Source organism: Pavona decussata, unplaced genomic scaffold, assembly GCF_977016875.1.
Source record: "Pavona decussata unplaced genomic scaffold, jaPavDecu1.1 SCAFFOLD_238, whole genome shotgun sequence".
Lineage (NCBI taxonomy): Eukaryota > Metazoa > Cnidaria > Anthozoa > Scleractinia > Agariciidae > Pavona > Pavona decussata.
This window is the reverse complement of record NW_028145643.1, coordinates 1,650,757-1,670,044: the sequence shown is the minus strand read 5'-3', so window position 1 is coordinate 1,670,044 and position 19,288 is coordinate 1,650,757. Positions and strand designations below refer to the sequence as shown.

General features: G+C 39.7%; 1 protein-coding gene across 4 annotated transcripts; it reads left to right on the top strand.

The window, feature by feature from the left end:
• Positions 1–8,022: 8,022 nt before the first annotated feature.
• On the top strand, positions 8,023–19,288 carry LOC146457702 (uncharacterized). 4 transcript variants are annotated; one of them, XM_085091755.1, is made up of 3 exons: positions 8,023–11,381; positions 17,949–18,557; positions 19,079–19,288. In XM_085091755.1, exons 1-3 carry the CDS (start codon positions 8,396–8,398, stop codon positions 19,132–19,134), a joined length of 3,651 nt encoding a protein of 1,216 aa, XP_084947881.1. In that variant the 5' UTR covers positions 8,023–8,395; the 3' UTR covers positions 19,135–19,288. The 4 variants fall into 4 exon arrangements, with proteins under 4 accessions (XP_084947881.1, XP_084947877.1, XP_084947879.1 ...); XM_085091751.1 differs by lacking the exons at positions 17,949–18,557; positions 19,079–19,288 and adding an exon at positions 11,468–12,041 and having other exon boundaries at positions 8,030–11,381; XM_085091753.1 differs by lacking the exon at positions 8,023–11,381 and having other exon boundaries at positions 15,362–18,377; positions 19,073–19,288.

Below are 19,288 nucleotides of genomic sequence, written 5' to 3'. Positions count from 1 at the left end.
CTGTCGCGTCGCCAGTTCAAGGGTGACTACTAGGGTGTCCTATGAAGCTCAGTATCACAATTACCTACTTTTGATTCTGTGAAATAAAACTTGATTCTTTGTAACGCAAACTTGATTCTTTAGAAAAAAAACTTGATTCTTCAAAAACACAAACTTGATTCCTTAAAACGCAAACTTGATTCTTTAGAAATAGAACTCGATTCTTTGAAACGCAAACTTGATTCTTTGAAAATACAAACTTGATTCTTTGAAACGCAAACTTGATTCTTTAGAAATAAAACTTGATTCTTTGAAAACACAAACTTGATTCTTTAGAAATAAAACTTGATTCTTTGAAAACACAAACTTGATTCTTTGAAAAGTGAGTTGTTTGTTTCAGTGTCACGTGGTCTCTGCTTCAACATGGTGGGCCACATGGGGTGTAAGTAAAACGCGGGGTCGTGGCCCCTTTTTTTTTTTTTTTTTTTTTTTTTTTTTTTTTTTTTTTCAACATCACAGGTCATTTGTGGGTCAAATAAGGATTAAAGCCAATATAAAAAAGTTAAGTCTCTAAAGCTTATTAGCTTAGGATAGGTCACCGTTGACAACACTCGATGAAGTTCCGTATTCTGGCGGACAATTGACTACCTTTTATTCTTCTAAGAAACGAAATGAGGCAAAAAAATACAAGGTACGAGACAATATATTTCCTTGAACTAACAAATTCTTGAACTAGAATGTTTATGAACTAATACTATGAACACCGGCCCGCCGCCTTCCATGCATGATCGTACTCGTTTGTTACAGTCAATCCATGTCACCCGTGACTATTATTTCCGAGGATGAAATAAACATGCGTTCGAATTCCTTTGTAAAGCTCGGCATTTGAATGGAATGTAGAACATTTCCTGGAAATATTTCAAAATACTTAAGAGACAATTGTTATTCTTGAAATACTTGTGCTGTAATGTAAAGAAAAATTCATAGTTTTATACCGTCAATAAACTAGGGAAATTTCTACGAGAACTCTGAAATCTCATTGCCGACATCAAAACTGACAAGTAAATAGGCCTTATCACGGTTTTCGACGCCATTTTGACGAGTAGGCAAACAGGCTTGAAATAACAGTGTTTGTATGGAAATCCGATGTCAAATAATTTTCATAAAACATTGCTGCTGAAAAATTCATGAATTGTAAACTTTTGGCATTAGGAAAAGGATTTGAAGAAAAAAAATTGGAGGGATGTAGCTGTGCCAGAAAGCGTCCAGTCGTGTTTTGAACTTTTCATACATTTTCCTGTATTTTTTCCCGCGAACTATTTTTAGTAGCAGTTCACGGCTGGTTCGCTTTACAGACAAATGTATGGAAAGTTCATAGTAAGTTCATGCAGATTCTAGTTCAAGAATTTGTTAGTTCAAGGAAATTAAATATATTGTCTCGTACCTTGTATTTTTTGCCTCATTTCGTTTCTTAGAAGAATAAAAGGTAGTCAATTTACGGAACCAATGTCGGCCAGAATACGGAACTGCATCGAGTGTTGTCACCGATGACCTATCCTAAGCTAGCAAGCTTTAAAGAACTAACTTTTTTATATTAGCTTTAATCCTTATTTGACCCACAAATGACCTGTGATGTTGAAAAGAAAAAAAAAAGAAAAATAAATAAAAATAAAAAAAAAGAGACCCCGACCCCGACTCCGAGTTTTACTGACACCCCATGTGGCCCGCCATGTTGAAGCCGTCCAAAAGCAGAGACCACGTGACACTGAAACAAACAACTCACTTTTCAAAGAATCAAGTTTGTGTTTTTAAAGAATCAAGTTTTCTGTCTAAAGAATCAAGTTTTATTTCACAGAATCAAAAGTAAGTAATTGTGTTACTGAGCTTCATAGGACACCGTAGACTACATCTCTGATTTTCATCGCGCGCTAGCGACACGACAATTTTTGAAAACAAACAAATAACAAAAGCGCACCACCCAAGAAATTGCACGTGTTGCCGTGGCTTTACACTGGTGACATGGCACTAATTGATCATAGCATAAATGAAATAATTAGAAATCTCAAACCAGTATAATATAAAGTGTACCTTCTCAGATTAGTCGGCGAGAGCACTCTCGTTTTCCGGCTTTGTTTTGTTTTTGTTTTCACAGGCTATCTAGTCGATCAACTTGTTAACAGTATAGGAATTCTCAACTCCTTGCTCCTGTGACCTTTGATATCCTCAGTTTATTGCTGAATGCTTAATCAATATAACTTTTTTCACAAGTAATTTACCACAGGAAACTGATGTCATCCTCTGTACTTTCAGATCCAGGGGATGAGTTAGGAGGGGCCGGGCCGCGCCCTTATTTTTTAGACCAAACCTGATTCCCGCGCGCACGGCTGAGGAGACGAGATATTGGAGTTATTTCAGTTACGATATATTTCGTTCGTCTCTGAGATTCAAAAAAAGTGGCGGATTCAGCAAGGACTCATTCAATAAAACTTCACATTTGCACTTTACAAGTTGGGCCAGTCAATTTTTAACATGCGCATGTAAAAATTAACCAGTTTAATAAGTCCAAAAGGGCGAGACAGTGTAACGGTCAAGATAGCAAGTGTTTGTTACATAACATTACGATAACAAGTATTCGTACATAATATTACAATGCATACAAATTAAAATAGAGTGCGCGTGCACCTGACCGTAAACCAACGAAGGTCGAGGTGCCTTCAGGGAAAGCGTCAAATTAATGTTTGAAAGAGTCGTATTTTTTTAAAGTTTAAAATTTTTATTGGACAAGCTGCTGTATGTGACGGGCCCAGAGTTAAAACTAGAAGTTTAAAATCTTTATTCAATTGCCTCTAGACTGGCACAACTGGCACTTAATAGAGCAACAACCATTACTGTAGTAGCTATTTGCAACATTAATTTTAGTTAGGTAGTTAGATTTTAAATTAAATATTGTATAGTCCTGAAGGAAACACCGTGTCTAAATAAAGATTTTACCTCACCTTGCCTAACCATTGCTCAAAGAAATCTAAAAAGACCCGCATCTCATTTCTTACAAAAGAGGGCGGTCGATCAAAGATATACTCGTGAGAGCCAAATTATAAAAAAGGCTAAAACACACACTAGGGAGTCGTGCAGGCCTTTCATTCCTGTACACAGCAATAAACAGAGATACTGTATGAAAATGTTGAACTTTTAAAGGTGAGGACAGAGGGGGTGAATGGGGTATGGATCCTTTTTAGAGCCAAAAAGCAAACTTTGAAAGGGTAAACAGGGCTGGGTAGGCTACTTGCCTACTTTCGATAGATCAAAATTTCTAAAATTTAAAACCAAATACCGAAAAAGAATGCGAAGATTGGATGTGATACTATAATTTTTTTAGCTAAAGGCGTTTTTTTCATACCATGTTCTTACAGCCTATAGGCTTGATTTCCAGCCATACTTGGTTCCCATGTCCCAGCCGCTTTTCGTTCCTTGAAACCCGTGGCCACAATTTCTTTTATTGTGATTACGAACGAAGCGCAAAGCAGCGGATAAACCTTGGAGCAATGTTTCCTGAAGGAATCCAATGCCACATGAAAAAACGCCGGCGAATCTGAGGTAACACAACAAAAAGCAATCTGAAATGTACTATAGGATAATTATACCCCAAGCCCTTCAATTATAACCTTGAGTATGGGAACGCAGTGGATTTGTTTTAACTCAAAAAGTAATTTGAATGCGCTTTCTCAGTAAAATTTACCTATCTTGATGCTATTGTTGTTTTACTGTTTGCTAGCTCCTTAATTAAGGTGGCTTACTACAGTTTTGTACTGTGCGAGTCTTTGATATGCGCGCGCGCTGCCCAAAGCATGCGAAAGCATCACGCGCGAGGAAAATCACGCGAGCTTGCTGAGGAAATCTTGCGAGCACAAAAACAAAATGGCGGTATTCCAGGTGGGTTTCAGGTGTGTTTACAGTAGCTAGATCGTGTTTGGGCTTGATAACTGAAAAAACGTGTTGTCTAATGGTTGCCGTTTCTTAACAGCCTTAAAGCCTTTGCAGAGTTGTGATTTTGCGCCAAATGTTTGAACACGAAGGCAGCATGCGCTCACCAGTTGGAGCGCGCGCGCGCGCCGGAACCCGGGTTTTCCCAGAACAAGCATGTGCAATGGTCTTCTCACCGTAGGTCGCAATAACTATTTTTTCTCGCTTTACTTCTCCAAATCTACCCGTACAACCTATGTTCAAATTTTTGCTGTTGACAGAAAACACGAAAACGGAAACGTGAACATTTTTTAGAGAAAATCTGTCAGAAATTTTTGAAGGAATTTTCAAACAAGGCAAAATTTCCCAATTTTGTCATTTGCCAAATTTCTCCCTGACAAAATTTCGTGTTCTTCCCTGTAAATACTTATTTTTGCCCACTTTCCAAATTTTGAAGTGGGGTCGTACGGCTAGATTTAGAGTCAGACACCTCTGAAAGGTGTAGTTTCCAGGCCCCCACTAAGACTCATTCTTTTGTATTTTTATTTCAAAAACACTTTTTGAGCATTCCAAATTTAATTTCTGACTCAAAATTATCTATTTTGTATTTACTGTACTAGAAAAAATGTCCAAGAAAATTCCTGTTGGCGTTTTTCTTAAGTTTGATTTAAGGCCTTCTTTCACTCCAGAAAACTGTAGTAAGCCACCTTAAGGCGGGGGTAAACCTTAAAGCCGTTTTCATGCCGATTAAAATCGGTTTCATGGAAATATCTCGTTCACGCTTCAAGCAATCCAAAATCTCTCTGCTTAAAACGGAAACCAATGTTATTGGGTGTTTTGTGAATTTTTAGGTGAATTTTGGGTATATTTGGGAGGAGATAGTTTTTCTTGAAGGTTTGGTAAAATTAAGAGAAATAAGAAATATTGAAGATTTAGTGAGGTTTTAAAATTAGAATTTGTAGTTAATAATTAATAGACGGATACCCAGTTAGTCCACTAGCAACCTGGGGTGCTCTTGCGTGGTTATCGACTGTCTGTTGGTGTTTTAAAAATCATTTTCTTTCTTTTATCTCTTCTTCAAACCTCTAAAAATCCCATTCAAATTCACGTTTACCCCCACCTTAAGGACGGTGCCTACTATTGTTACTGCGCATACGTTCTGCGCATCTCGAGATACTCGTGTTTCCTATGGGTGGTACCTACTAATACAGGAATATTTTTGCGCGGTTTAAAACTATACGGAAAAAGCAGAACTTGCCAAATGCTTTTGGTACCTTAAAAGAAAATTGGGGGTAACCACGCATTTTTCAGAGATAATTAAGCTTCAATGTAGGAAAAAATCCCATACATTGCTGTATATTTTGGCGTTTTTTGGAGATATTATTGCTAAATTATCTCTGAAAAATGTGTGGTTACCCCCAATTTTCTTTTTTGATTCCAATAGGCCTTCCTAAGATCTGCTTTTCCCGCATAGTCATAAACCGCACAAAAATATCGCGGTATTAGTAGGCACCGTCCTTAAACAGATTAACGAAATTTCCACAAGTCATCTTAGCAGGGGATACCACATAAATGATAACTGACCGCAATTATTTCAAATCGGCCGAATGAAGGAGCTGACAAACAACAAGCTCATGGATTGTAAGTGTGTTGTTAAAGAGAGTCAACTATTTTCTCCTTAAAACAGACAAGTGGTTTAATGAAGACAAGTAACAATAGTTCAAAAATTGTTGTAACCTGTTCATACTCGTTCAAACGAAGGTTCGCATCTCCTTTGTCAAACCTCATAAACGCCTTAATTTCATTTTTTTAAAATATTTTGGTTTCAACATCATAGAAGGAAAAAGAAAGAAATGTTCGATGCATTCAAAGAGAGATTATCTTTATGAAGTCCTGACGGCAGGACAACTGGAAAAGAACACAAAGCACACTCACTTAGAATACTTCAAGGTAATGACATTGCACAAAAAAATCAGATTAATTTCTTGCCAAGTTTTTGAAATGTAAACATAAATATTTTAAATAGTCAAAGTAAAGCCGATTTCTCTTTATTTTTGTACATGAGGCAAGGTTGTGTTACTTGTTTAAACCCTACTAAGATGGTTTTTCTTCGTCTAGCCTGCAAAGGCAGACACTAGTTTTGTAAAGTTTCAGAATAGATGTTGAGAATCACGAATTCATTGTCTTTGCTAGTAAACTTATCATTGAAAGGAAGAAAGCATACTATATCAGACTAAAAATCACAAGGCTGTGAAATGCCCCAGGGTAGGCTAATGCCCTACCCCTGGGACGGATGATGTGGAAAAAAATGCCCCACTAATGCCCGGGGAGGGGACGGGTGGAGTGGGCACTACTGGAATTGACTGGTGCATAATACTACTCTACAAAAGCTTTGGATGCCCGATCTAGCCGGCCCTCCTGTTATCCGCGGTTTTGGGGAGGGGACAAACATTCAAAACAAACCCTACTCGTCAAATCATCACTTACACTGGTCTGGTGGTTTTAAAATAGGAACGCAACGAATGCTTCTTGAAAGTTAAAAATCTGGATACCTTCTCTTCCTAACCTGGAGTTTTTATTGTTTTGTTGTTGATTCCCGCCCTCCGGTAGCTGATTGAACGCTGTTTTACGCGAGTTATCTTACCCGGAAATGGAAAACGGAGAAAAAAACAAATGACATGTTGAAATCACTTTGAACAAATCGGACCGAGGCTAGACGCAAACAACAACGTCAGTGACTGAGAGCGTGTTGCGAAACAAAGTCAAGTATTCCTTTGGTTGTTATAAACATGGCAATGTGTTGATGCAGACTGACAGGGGGCATCAAAGAACCAACACGACTGTTCAAAAGAGTAGGCAAGTACCCATCGTTGTAGCCTGATAGGAATCAGTCACTTCATAATAAATAATAATAAATAACCTTTGTTTACCCTCGGCAGTGTTTATAGCACAAGTGCCAGTGGAGCCGAGCATTAAACTTCACAAAGAAATAATTTAAATTGAAAATAACATGGTTAAAAATCCCAACTGGCAGGAGGCAGACCAGCTGACTATTTACAAGCGCGTCCGAGGAGTTGAACTCGGGGCTACCGAGAAACAACATCCATCTAGTGGTCAGAGCGGGACTTGAACCCGGGACCTACGGATTTCAAGTCCGGCGCCCTAACCACTCGACCACGCTGCCTCCTTCATTATTAAGTTCACCCTTCTTATTAAAATATGTTACTGATGGTAACCCGCCATCATATCCTCCCTCCATCTAATCCTTCAAAAAACAACAACAACGCCTGATCACAGGTTACACTGGTGGTGACATTAAATAAAGAGGCTGTTCACAGTCTTTGGTTAATTTCAGACATGCATTGACCATATTTTCCATTTACCTCTGTTATATTTAAAGTATTCGAAAAATCAGAAACTCAAGCTTAATAACAATGATGAGTCCACGTCACGCTTTATGTGAGTTATTCAACAAGATAAATTAAAACAAATTTCCACAGCTTCGCGTTGTGGTTTAGCGTTAGATTAATTAAGTGGATGTTGGTTGCGACGAAAGTTTTCGCCGATTCTTGAAAACTCTGGTCGCGCCATTTCGCCCGCCCCCGACTGACTGCCCCTGGGTCTTCGAGGATGGTTGGTGACGAGACTCCTTGGTGGCGAGGTGACCGGATACCTCATGGCTCATGGACACTGTGATGGTGGTCAGATTCCGTCGCTTAATCCTTACGTTTAGGATCAATTCAACGAACATTCTTTAAATTTCATTTTCCTTCAGTAATTTTCCTACAATTCGCGTTAATTTCCAATACCTTAGTTAACACGACCGTCAATTTCCTATAATAATATAAGGTATATCCGCATCACATCATTCTAGCCTGGACCATCCACGGAGACCTAGCGGAAGACAGTGGGGACGAGAAGCAGGTCGAAACGGGCGGGAAAAAAAATCCACGAAGGAAAGTATCAAGGAAAAGTAAGAGCAAAACATAACAGATTTTGCGAATTTTTTAACGCTCGTTTCGACTTCCTCGTCCCCGGGTCTCCTGATCCTAGGATGAGCGTTGAACACGCAGTCTTTTTTGGGAGGGATGGGAAGGGTGATACGACGGCCCGTAAAAACGACTGTGTGAGGGAGGACATGGGGAAGTATTATGTGAGAAGAGAGTATGTATTTCGTTATCTTTGCTTTAGAAAATAGAATACAGACCTTAATAGAGAATAAAATATTCATTTTTCGTTTTCTCTGACATCAACACGCTCTTAAAATTTGAAATGAGCTTTGAAAGATTTAGAATCTAAACAACAAGTGCTCCACATCTCCAAACTTGGGCGGTCCTTTCACGTGACTTCAACAACGAAAGTTCTCGAACGCCACACCTAGAATTTCTGATCAACAGCATGCGAATGATCATTCACCCTGCGGACGATCATTGGCGTCGCTAAGCAGGGAACCACAATGGATACTTTTAAAGAGTATTTGCTGTCAAAGTACTTCAGTTCTTTTGGTTATGTTGTAGCCGTCTTTCACGTCCCTGCGTTAATAATAATTGTAGCATTCACAGGCCAACTAAGAACAAGCGAACGAAGAACATTTCGCTGTGATATCTCCGATTGCCGCGATGACTGTCTGAGAGAATATGACGAACAGTTCAACTCTCCCATCCCACTGTTTGGATTTGCCCTGTTGTCTTTCGTTCCTCTGGTGGTTGTGTGCATTGCATACTCTTGGTGCTTTGTGAAATCGCGGGTCGATGAGATAGAAGCCGCCATGAAGCCAGACCCTGAAAACCCTCGTCCCAGACCAAGAGTGACTACAAAGAAAGTGTTCCGTTCTTACTTCATTCATCTCGTTTTACGATTCGTCCTGGGGATTCTGTTTGCAGTGCTACAGAATTTTGTGTTTTACGCTTCCGACTTTCCAACAGAATTTGTTTGTGCTGTTTGTGATGCGCCATTCGCAGCGAAGCCTACAAAGTCAACAGAAAATTCCACAAATTTCAATAGCACAAAAGTTGATTCATCCGCTGTGGACTGCAACAATTCTGTTGGATCTGACTACTCTAGCTGGGCCAAAGGAATTTGGATTGTGAACGTCCTCTTTGCTCTTCTTGTATTTGGAGAAATGTGTTACCTCCTGGTACGAGCACAAAAAGTTCAGGAGTTCACTTTTGACTCCGAATTTTGCTTGAAGCACTTTTTCAACAAGAGCAAAACTCCAGTGACGCTGCGTGGCTCAGTTTTCCGCCTGAAAGAGCGATTTCTCGGAGACACGGAATACTTGGAGCCACTGATTGCTTCACTGAGCGACACCAAGAACAGAGCTTTAGATGATATGTTTGTTGGTCTTGTAATTCACACCGGAAGAGCGGAATACAACTTTGATTACTCGTTAAAGAGGCACGAAATTTATGACATTTATTTGCGGCCTCAACATGGATCAATTGCGATTAAGAACCTTGACGAGTTGTTTCTTCCCAACAAAGATACACAAGATCCTCGGAAAATTCTTATTCTTGGTCGCCCAGGGGTAGGAAAGTCGACGCTATGTACGAAACTGTTGCGTGACTGGAGTAAGGATATCTTGAAGAACAGCAACAAAAATTTTAAACATTTCTTCTTGTTTCAATTTAGACATTTTAATTGTGAATCGGAAGCAGAGAAGAAGATCTCTCTAAAACAATTGCTGAGTCGTGTTATTCCAGAAGGACAAATTGACTGCGACATGTTTCAGTACATTCTTGATAACCCTGAAACAGTGGTTCTCATATTTGATGGTTTGGACGAATTTAAACAACACATGAGCTGTTTGGAGGATGAACGGAAAGAGGCTGGAAATGGACCAACAGAAGAGATGAAGTTTGCTGCTTTGTATGTTAAATTAGTAAAGGGAAAGCAGCTTTCTGGAGCCACAATTCTAACGACTTGCAGACCAACTGTTGTAGAGAGTGTTGCAACACTGAAATTTGACAGGACAGTGGAGATAATGGGATTCACACCAGAGAAAGTACAGGAATATGTACAGAAACATTGTGCTCACAACACACAGACAGTGAACAAGAAATGGGAGCACATCAGCAGCAATCCAGAGTTGCTGTCACTATGCTACATTCTAGTAAACTGTTTCATTGTCTGCTTTCTTTTGGAAAAGTGGATTGCACTTGATCAACAGGATTCACAAAGTACGTTACCAACAACTTCAACAGAGGTGTATACGGGAGCTCTGAGATTGTTTATTTTTAAGCATCATCCAGAATACAAAGGCAGACCATTGACTAAAGATTACCTCATGGGGAATGCTGCATTCTCAGATCCAATAGAACAAACTTTATGCCAAGTGGGATCATTGGCAAAAGCAGGGATAGAATCAATGCAGCTGTTATTTGGATCAACAGAGGTGCAAGGAATGGAAAACTGTGGCTTGCTTCACCGTTTACCAGATAGTGAAGTGTCACCTTGCAACTATACATCTCATTTCTGTTTCATTCATTTGACCCTCCAAGAGTTCCTTGCTGCCCGAGAAATTGCAAAGATGAAACCCAGTGACCTCAGCAATTTTATCTCCTCGAATGCTTCAGATCCAAAGTGGCATGTGGTGATTCAGTTTGTGGCTGGGCTGCTCCATGATCAGGAAAATGAAGCTCTTGACACTTTTGTCGAGATTCTCCTTGATGGATTGAAAACAGACTCTACTAGAAAAAATCAAGCTCTGCTCATGTTAAAGTGTTTACATGAGTACAACAATGACACCACTGTAAAGAAAGCAGCTTCTCAACTAGAACACAACCCTACTTTTAAGAATGAAATAGATTTATCTTTTTGTTATGTCACACCTGTTGATTGCATAGCAATTGCACATTTTGCAAAGCATCTTGGTAAACTGACTTTGTTAAATCTTAGTCATAACAGTATAACAGATCAAGGTGTATCACACCTGTGTGATGCACTAAAACATGTCAATTGTAAACTCACTCAGTTAGACCTTCTTGGTAACAGTATAACAGATCAAGGTGTATCACACCTGTGTGATGCACTAAAACATGTCAATTGTAAACTCACTCAGTTAGATCTTAGTGGTAACAGTATAACAGGTCAAGGTGTATCACACCTGTGTGATGCACTAAAACATGTCAAATGTAAACTCACTCAGTTGAACCTTGAAAGTCACAGTATAACAGATCAAGGTGTATCACACCTGTGTGATGCACTAAAACATGTCAATTGTAAACTCACTCAGTTAGACCTTAGTCAAAACAGTATAACAGATCAAGGTGTATCACACCTGTGTGATGCACTTAAACATGTCAATTGTAAACTCACTCAGTTAAACCTTAGTTTAAACAGTATAACAGATCAAGGTGTATCACACCTGTGTGATGCACTAAAACATGTCAATTGTAAACTCACTCAGTTAGCCCTTAGTGGTAACAGTATAACAGATCAAGGTGTATCACACCTGTGTGATGCACTACAACATGTCAATTGTGAACTCATTTATTAGCCCCTAGGTTTAACAGTATAACAGATCAAGGTAAGAGGGATCTGTTTGAGTTATCAAAAACACTTGATGGAAAGTTTTTTGTGTGATCTCTTTTTATGTATCTCGAGTAATAAAATATTAGTTACAGTAATAAACTGTGTGATTGCCTCTGTTGGTTGGGCATGATAGAGGTTGTGCAGGGATGGAAATGTCTCAAGATGTAGACAGTATGTGTGCAAATGATGCCAAAAATAATTATGTCAGTTGAAGTTGTTTAAAGCAGCCAGGTGAAGTAATGTTTTCCGATGGTCAATTTACCCGGTATCACCTGGCCCTAAATGAAACCCCTGGCTATTGACCAACTCATTTCCATTTACCCTCACTTTTGTTCTCCAAAATTTATTACCTGGTTTATTTGTATGCCATATTTGAAATAATACAGCCGTGCTTTGACACAAATCAGCATTTGTTGTTTCTCATTTTCTCTTTCAGCATTAGGGATGCAATACAGAGTTGGACACATTTACACCATGACACCATGTTCTACAAAATACCTCAAATAAAGATTATCCTATTCCCCATCAGGAATCCCAAAATCATGCTGCCATTGGGCGACACACACCCATGTAAGTCTACTAAGGAGGAACCTCCCTCCCCACCCCCCCCCCCCTCTTCCCCTGCACTCTTCTCCACCCAGGCATTCCAAATTCACGTTTACCCCCACCTTAAGGACGGTGCCTACTATTGTTACTGTGCATACGTTCTGCGCATCTCGAGATTCTCGTGTTTCCTATGGGTGGTACCTACTAATACAGGAATATTTTTGCGCGGTTTAAAACTATACGGAAAAAGCAGAACTTGCCAAATGCTTTTGGTACCTTAAAAGAAAATTGGGGGTAACCACGCATTTTTCAGAGATAATTAAGCTTCAATGTAGGAAAAAATCCCATACATTGCTGTATATTTTGGCGTTTTTTGGAGATATTATTGCTAAATTATCTCTGAAAAATGTGTGGTTACCCCCAATTTTCTTTTTTGATTCCAATAGGCCTTCCTAAGATCTGCTTTTCCCGCATAGTCATAAACCGCACAAAAATATCGCGGTATTAGTAGGCACCGTCCTTAAACAGATTAACGAAATTTCCACAAGTCATCTTAGCAGGGGATACCACATAAATGATAACTGACCGCAATTATTTCAAATCGGCCGAATGAAGGAGCTGACAAACAACAAGCTCATGGATTGTAAGTGTGTTGTTAAAGAGAGTCAACTATTTTCTCCTTAAAACAGACAAGTGGTTTAATGAAGACAAGTAACAATAGTTCAAAAATTGTTGTAACCTGTTCATACTCGTTCAAACGAAGGTTCGCATCTCCTTTGTCAAACCTCATAAACGCCTTAATTTCATTTTTTTAAAATATTTTGGTTTCAACATCATAGAAGGAAAAAGAAAGAAATGTTCGATGCATTCAAAGAGAGATTATCTTTATGAAGTCCTGACGGCAGGACAACTGGAAAAGAACACAAAGCACACTCACTTAGAATACTTCAAGGTAATGACATTGCACAAAAAAATCAGATTAATTTCTTGCCAAGTTTTTGAAATGTAAACATAAATATTTTAAATAGTCAAAGTAAAGCCGATTTCTCTTTATTTTTGTACATGAGGCAAGGTTGTGTTACTTGTTTAAACCCTACTAAGATGGTTTTTCTTCGTCTAGCCTGCAAAGGCAGACACTAGTTTTGTAAAGTTTCAGAATAGATGTTGAGAATCACGAATTCATTGTCTTTGCTAGTAAACTTATCATTGAAAGGAAGAAAGCATACTATATCAGACTAAAAATCACAAGGCTGTGAAATGCCCCAGGGTAGGCTAATGCCCTACCCCTGGGACGGATGATGTGGAAAAAAATGCCCCACTAATGCCCGGGGAGGGGACGGGTGGAGTGGGCACTACTGGAATTGACTGGTGCATAATACTACTCTACAAAAGCTTTGGATGCCCGATCTTGCCGGCCCTCCTGTTATCCGCGGTTTTGGGGAGGGGACAAACATTCAAAACAAACCCTACTCGTCAAATCATCACTTACACTGGTCTGGTGGTTTTAAAATAGGAACGCCACGAATGCTTCTTGAAAGTTAAAAATCTGGATACCTTCTCTTCCTAACCTGGAGTTTTTATTGTTTTGTTGTTGATTCCCGCCCTCCGGTAGCTGATTGAACGCTGTTTTACGCGAGTTATCTTACCCGGAAATGGAAAACAGAGAAAAAAAAAAACAAATGACATGTTGAAATCGCTTCAAATCGGACCGAGGCTAGACGCAAACAACAACCTCAGTGACTGAGAGCGTGTTGCGAAACAAAGTCAAGTATTCCTTTGGTTGTTATAAACATGGGAATGTGTTGATGCAGACTGACAGGGGGCATCAAAGAACCAACACGACTGTTCAAAAGAGTAGGCAAGTACCCATCGTTGTAGCCTGATAGGAATCAGTCACTTCATAATAAATAATAATAAATAACCTTTGTTTACCCTCGGCAGTGTTTATAGCACAAGTGCCAGTGGAGCCGAGCATTAAACTTCACAAAGAAATAATTTAAATTGAAAATAACATGGTTAAAAATCCCAACTGGCAGGAGGCAGACCAGCTGACTATTTACAAGCGCGTCCGAGGAGTTGAACTCGGGGCTACCGAGAAACAACATCCATCTAGTGGTCAGAGCGGGACTTGAACCCGGGACCTACGGATTTCAAGTCCGGCGCCCTAACCACTCGACCACGCTGCCTCCTTCATTATTAAGTTCACCCTTCTTATTAAAATATGTTACTGATGGTAACCTGCCATCATATCCTCCCTCCATCTAATCCTTCAAAAAACAACAACAACAACAACAACAACAACAACGCCTGATCACAGGTTACACTGGTGGTGACATTAAATAAAGAGGCTGTTCACAGTCTTTGGTTAATTTCAGACATGCATTGACCATATTTTCCATTTACCTCTGTTATATTTAAAGTATTCGAAAAATCAGAAACTCAAGCTTAATAACAATGATGAGTCCACGTCACGCTTTATGTGAGTTATTCAACAAGATAAATTAAAACAAATTTCCACAGCTTCGCGTTGTGGTTTAGCGTTAAATTAATTAAGTGGATGTTGGTTGCGACGAAAGTTTTCGCCGATTCTTGAAAACTCTGTTCGCGCCATTTCGCCCGCCCCCGACTGACTGCCCCTGGGTCTTCGAGGATGGTTGGTGACGAGACTCCTTGGTGGCGAGGTGACCGGATACCTCATGGCTCATGGACACTGTGATGGTGGTCAGATTCCGTCGCTTAATCCTTACGTTTAGGATCAATTCAACGAACATTCTTTAAATTTCATTTTCCTTCAGTAATTTTCCTACAATTCGCGTTAATTTCCAATACCTTAGTTAACACGACCGTCAATTTCCTATAATAATATAAGGTATATCCGCATCACATCATTCTAGCCTGGACCATCCACGGAGACCTAGCGGAAGACTGTGGGGACGAGAAGCAGGTCGAAACGGGCGGGAAAAAAAATCCACGAAGGAAAGTATCAAGGAAAAGTAAGAGCAAAACATAACAGATTTTGCGAATTTTTTAACGCTCGTTTCGACTTCCTCGTCCCCGGGTCTCCTGATCCTAGGATGAGCGTTGAACACGCAGTCTTTTTTGGGAGGGATGGGGAGGGTGATACGACGGCCCGTAAAAACGACTGTGTGAGGGAGGACATGGGGAAGTATTATGTGAGAAGAGAGTATGTATTTCGTTATCTTTGCTTTAGAAAATAGAATACAGACCTTAATAGAGAATAAAATATTCATTTTTCGTTTTCTCTGACATCAACACGCTCTTAAAATTTGAAATGAGCTTTGAAACTAAACAACAAGTGCTCCACATCTCCAAACTTGGGCGGTCCTTTCACGTGACTTCAACAACGAAAGTTCTCGAACGCTACACCTAGAATTTCTGATCAACAGCATGCGAATGATCATTCACCCTGCGGACGATCATTGGCGTCGCTAAGCAGGGAACCACAATGGATACTTTTAAAGAGTATTTGCTGTCAAAGTACTTCAGTTCTTTTGGTTATGTTGTAGCCGTCTTTCACGTCCCTGCGTTAATAATAATTGTAGCATTCACAGGCCAACTAAGAACAAGCGAACGAAGAACATTTCGCTGCGATATCTCCGATTGCCGCGATGACTGTCTGAGAGAATATGACGAACAGTTCAACTCTCCCATCCCACTGTTTGGATTTGCCCTGTTGTCTTTCGTTCCTCTGGTGGTTGTGTGCATTGCATACTCTTGGTGCTTTGTGAAATCGCGGGTCGATGAGATAGAAGCCGCCATGAAGCCGGACCCTGAAAACCCTCGTCCCAGACCAAGAGTGACTACAAAGAAAGTGTTCCGTTCTTACTTCATTCATCTCGTTTTACGATTCGTCCTGGGGATTCTGTTTGCAGTGCTACAGAATTTTGTGTTTTACGCTTCCGACTTTCCAACAGAATTTGTTTGTGTTGTTTGTGATGCGCCATTCGCAGCGAAGCCTACAAAGTCAACAGGAAATTCCACAAATTTCAATAGCATAAAAGTTGATTCATCCGCTGTGGACTGCAACAATTCTGTTGGATCTGACTACTCCAGCTGGGCCAAAGGAATTTGGATTGTGAACGTCCTCTTTGCTCTTCTTGTATTTGGAGAAATGTGTTACCTCCTGGTACGAGCACAAAAAGTTCAGGAGTTCACTTTTGACTCCGAATTTTGCTTGAAGCACTTTTTCAACAAGAGCAAAACTCCAGTGACGCTGCGTGACTCAGTTTTCCGCCTGAAAGAGCGATTTCTCGGAGACACGGAATACTTGGAACCACTGATTGCTTCACTGAGCGACACCAAGAACAGAGCTTTAGATGATATGCTTGTTGGTCTTGTAATTCACACCGGAAGAGCGGAATACAAATTTGATTACTCGTTAAAGAGGCACGAAATTTATGACATTTATTTGCGGCCTCAACATGGATCAATTGCGATTAAGAACCTTGACGAGTTGTTTCTTCCCAACAAAGATACACAAGATCCTCGGAAAATTCTTATTTTTGGTCGCCCAGGGGTAGGAAAGTCGACGCTATGTACGAAACTGTTGCGTGACTGGAGTAAGGATATCTTGAAGAACAGCAACAAAAATTTTAAACATTTCTTCTTGTTTCAATTTAGACATTTTAATTGTGAATCGGAAGCAGAGAAGAAGATCTCTCTAAAACAATTGCTGAGTCGTGTTATTCCAGAAGGACAAATTGACTGCGACATGTTTCAGTACATTCTTGATAACCCTGAAACAGTGGTTCTCATATTTGATGGTTTGGACGAATTTAAACAACGCATGAGCTGTTTGGAGGATGAACGGAAAGAGGCTGGAAATGGACCAACAGAAGAGATGAAGTTTGCTGCTTTGTATGTTAAATTAGTAAAGGGCAAGCAGCTTTCTGGAGCCACAATTCTAACGACTTGCAGACCAACTGTTGTAGAGAGTGTTGCAACACTGAAATTTGACAGGACAGTGGAGATAATGGGATTCACACCAGAGAAAGTACAGGAATATGTACAGAAACATTGTGCTCACAACACACAGACAGTGAACAAGATATGGGAGCACATCAGCAGCAATCCAGAGTTGCTGTCACTATGCTACATTCCAGTAAACTGTTTCATTGTCTGCTTTCTTTTGGAAAAGTGGATTGCACTTGATCAACAGGATTCACAAAGTACGTTACCAACAACTTCAACAGAGGTGTATACGGGAGCTCTGAGATTGTTTATTTTTAAGCATCATCCAGAATACAAAGGCAGACCATTGACTAAAGATTACCTCATGGGGAATGCTGCATTCTCAGATCCAGTAGAACAAACTTTATGCCAAGTGGGATCATTGGCAAAAGCAGGGATAGAATCAATGCAGCTGTTATTTGGATCAACAGAGGTGCAAGGAATGGAAAACTGTGGCTTGCTTCACCGTTTACCAGATAGTGAAGTGTCACCTTGCAACTATACATCTCATTTCTGTTTCATTCATTTGACCCTCCAAGAGTTCCTTGCTGCCCGAGAAATTGCAAAGATGAAACCCAGTGACCTCAGCAATTTTATCTCCTCGAATGCTTCAGATCCAAAGTGGCATGTGGTGATTCAGTTTGTGGCTGGGCTGCTCCATGATCAGGAAAATGAAGCTCTTGACACTTTTGTCGAGATTCTCCTTGATGGATTGAAAACAGACTCTACTAGAAAAAATCAAGCTCTGCTCATGTTAAAGTGTTTACATGAGTACAACAATGACACCACTGTAAAGAAAGCAGCTTCTCAACTAGAACACAACCCTACTTTTAAGAATGAAATAGATTTATCTTTTTGTTATGTCACACCTGTTGATTGCATAGCAATTGCACATTTTGCAAAGCATCTTGGTAAACCGACTTTGTTAAATCTTAGTCATAACAGTATAACAGATCAAGGTGTATCACACCTGTGTGATGCACTAAAACATGTCAATTGTAAACTCACTCAGTTAGACCTTAGTGGTAACAGTATAACAGGTCAAGGTGTATCACACCTGTGTGATGCACTAAAACATGTCAATTGTAAACTCACCCAGTTAGACCTTAGGCATAACAGTATAACAGATCAAGGTGTATCAGACCTGTGTGATGCACTAAAACATGTCAATTGTAAACTCACTCAGTTAGACCTTAGTGGTAACAGTATAACAGGTCAAGGTGTATCACACCTGTGTGATGCACTAAAACATGTCAATTGTAAACTCACCCAGTTAGACCTTAGTGGTAACAGTATAACAGATCAAGGTGTATCACACCTGTGTGATGCACTAAAACATGTCAATTGTAAACTCACTCAGTTAGACCTTAGTGGTAACAGTATAACAGGTCAAGGTGTATCACACCTGTGTGATGCACTACAACATGTCAATTGTAAACTCACTCAGTTAGACCTTAGTTTAAACAGTATAACAGATCAAGGTGTATCACACCTGTGTGATGCACTAAAACATGTCAATTGTAAACTCACTCAGTTAGACCTTAGGCATAACAGTATAACAGATCAAGGTGTATCAGACCTGTGTGATATACTAAAACATGTCAATTGTAAACTCACTCAGTTAGACCTTAGTTTAAACAGTATAACAGATCAAGGTGTATCACACCTGTGTGATGCACTAAAACATGTCAATTGTAAACTCACTCAGTTAGACCTTAGTTTAAACAGTATAACAGATCAAGGTGTATCACACCTGTGTGATGCACTAAAACATGTCAATTGTAAACTCACTCAGTTGAACCTTGAAAGTCACAGTATAACAGATCAAGGTGTATCACACCTGTGTGATGCACTAAAACATGTCAATTGTAAACTCACTCAGTTGAACCTTGAAAGTCACAGTATAACAGATCAAGGTGTGTCACACCTGTGTGATGCACTAAAACATGTCAATTGTAAACTCACCCAGTTACACGTTGGTGGTAACAGTATAACAGATCAAGGTGTATCACACCTGTGTGATGCACTACAACATGTCAATTGTGAACTCATTTATTAGCCCCTAGGTTTAACAGTATAACAGATCAAGGTAAGAGGGATCTGTTTGAGTTATCAAAAACACTTGATGGAAAGTTTTTTGTGTGATCTCTTTTTATGTATCTCGAGTAATAAAATATTAGTTACAGTAATAAACTGTGTGATTGCCTCTGTTGGTTGGGCATGATAGAGGTTGTGCAGGGATGGAAATGTCTCAAGATGTAGACAGTATGTGTGCAAATGATGCCAAAAATAATTATGT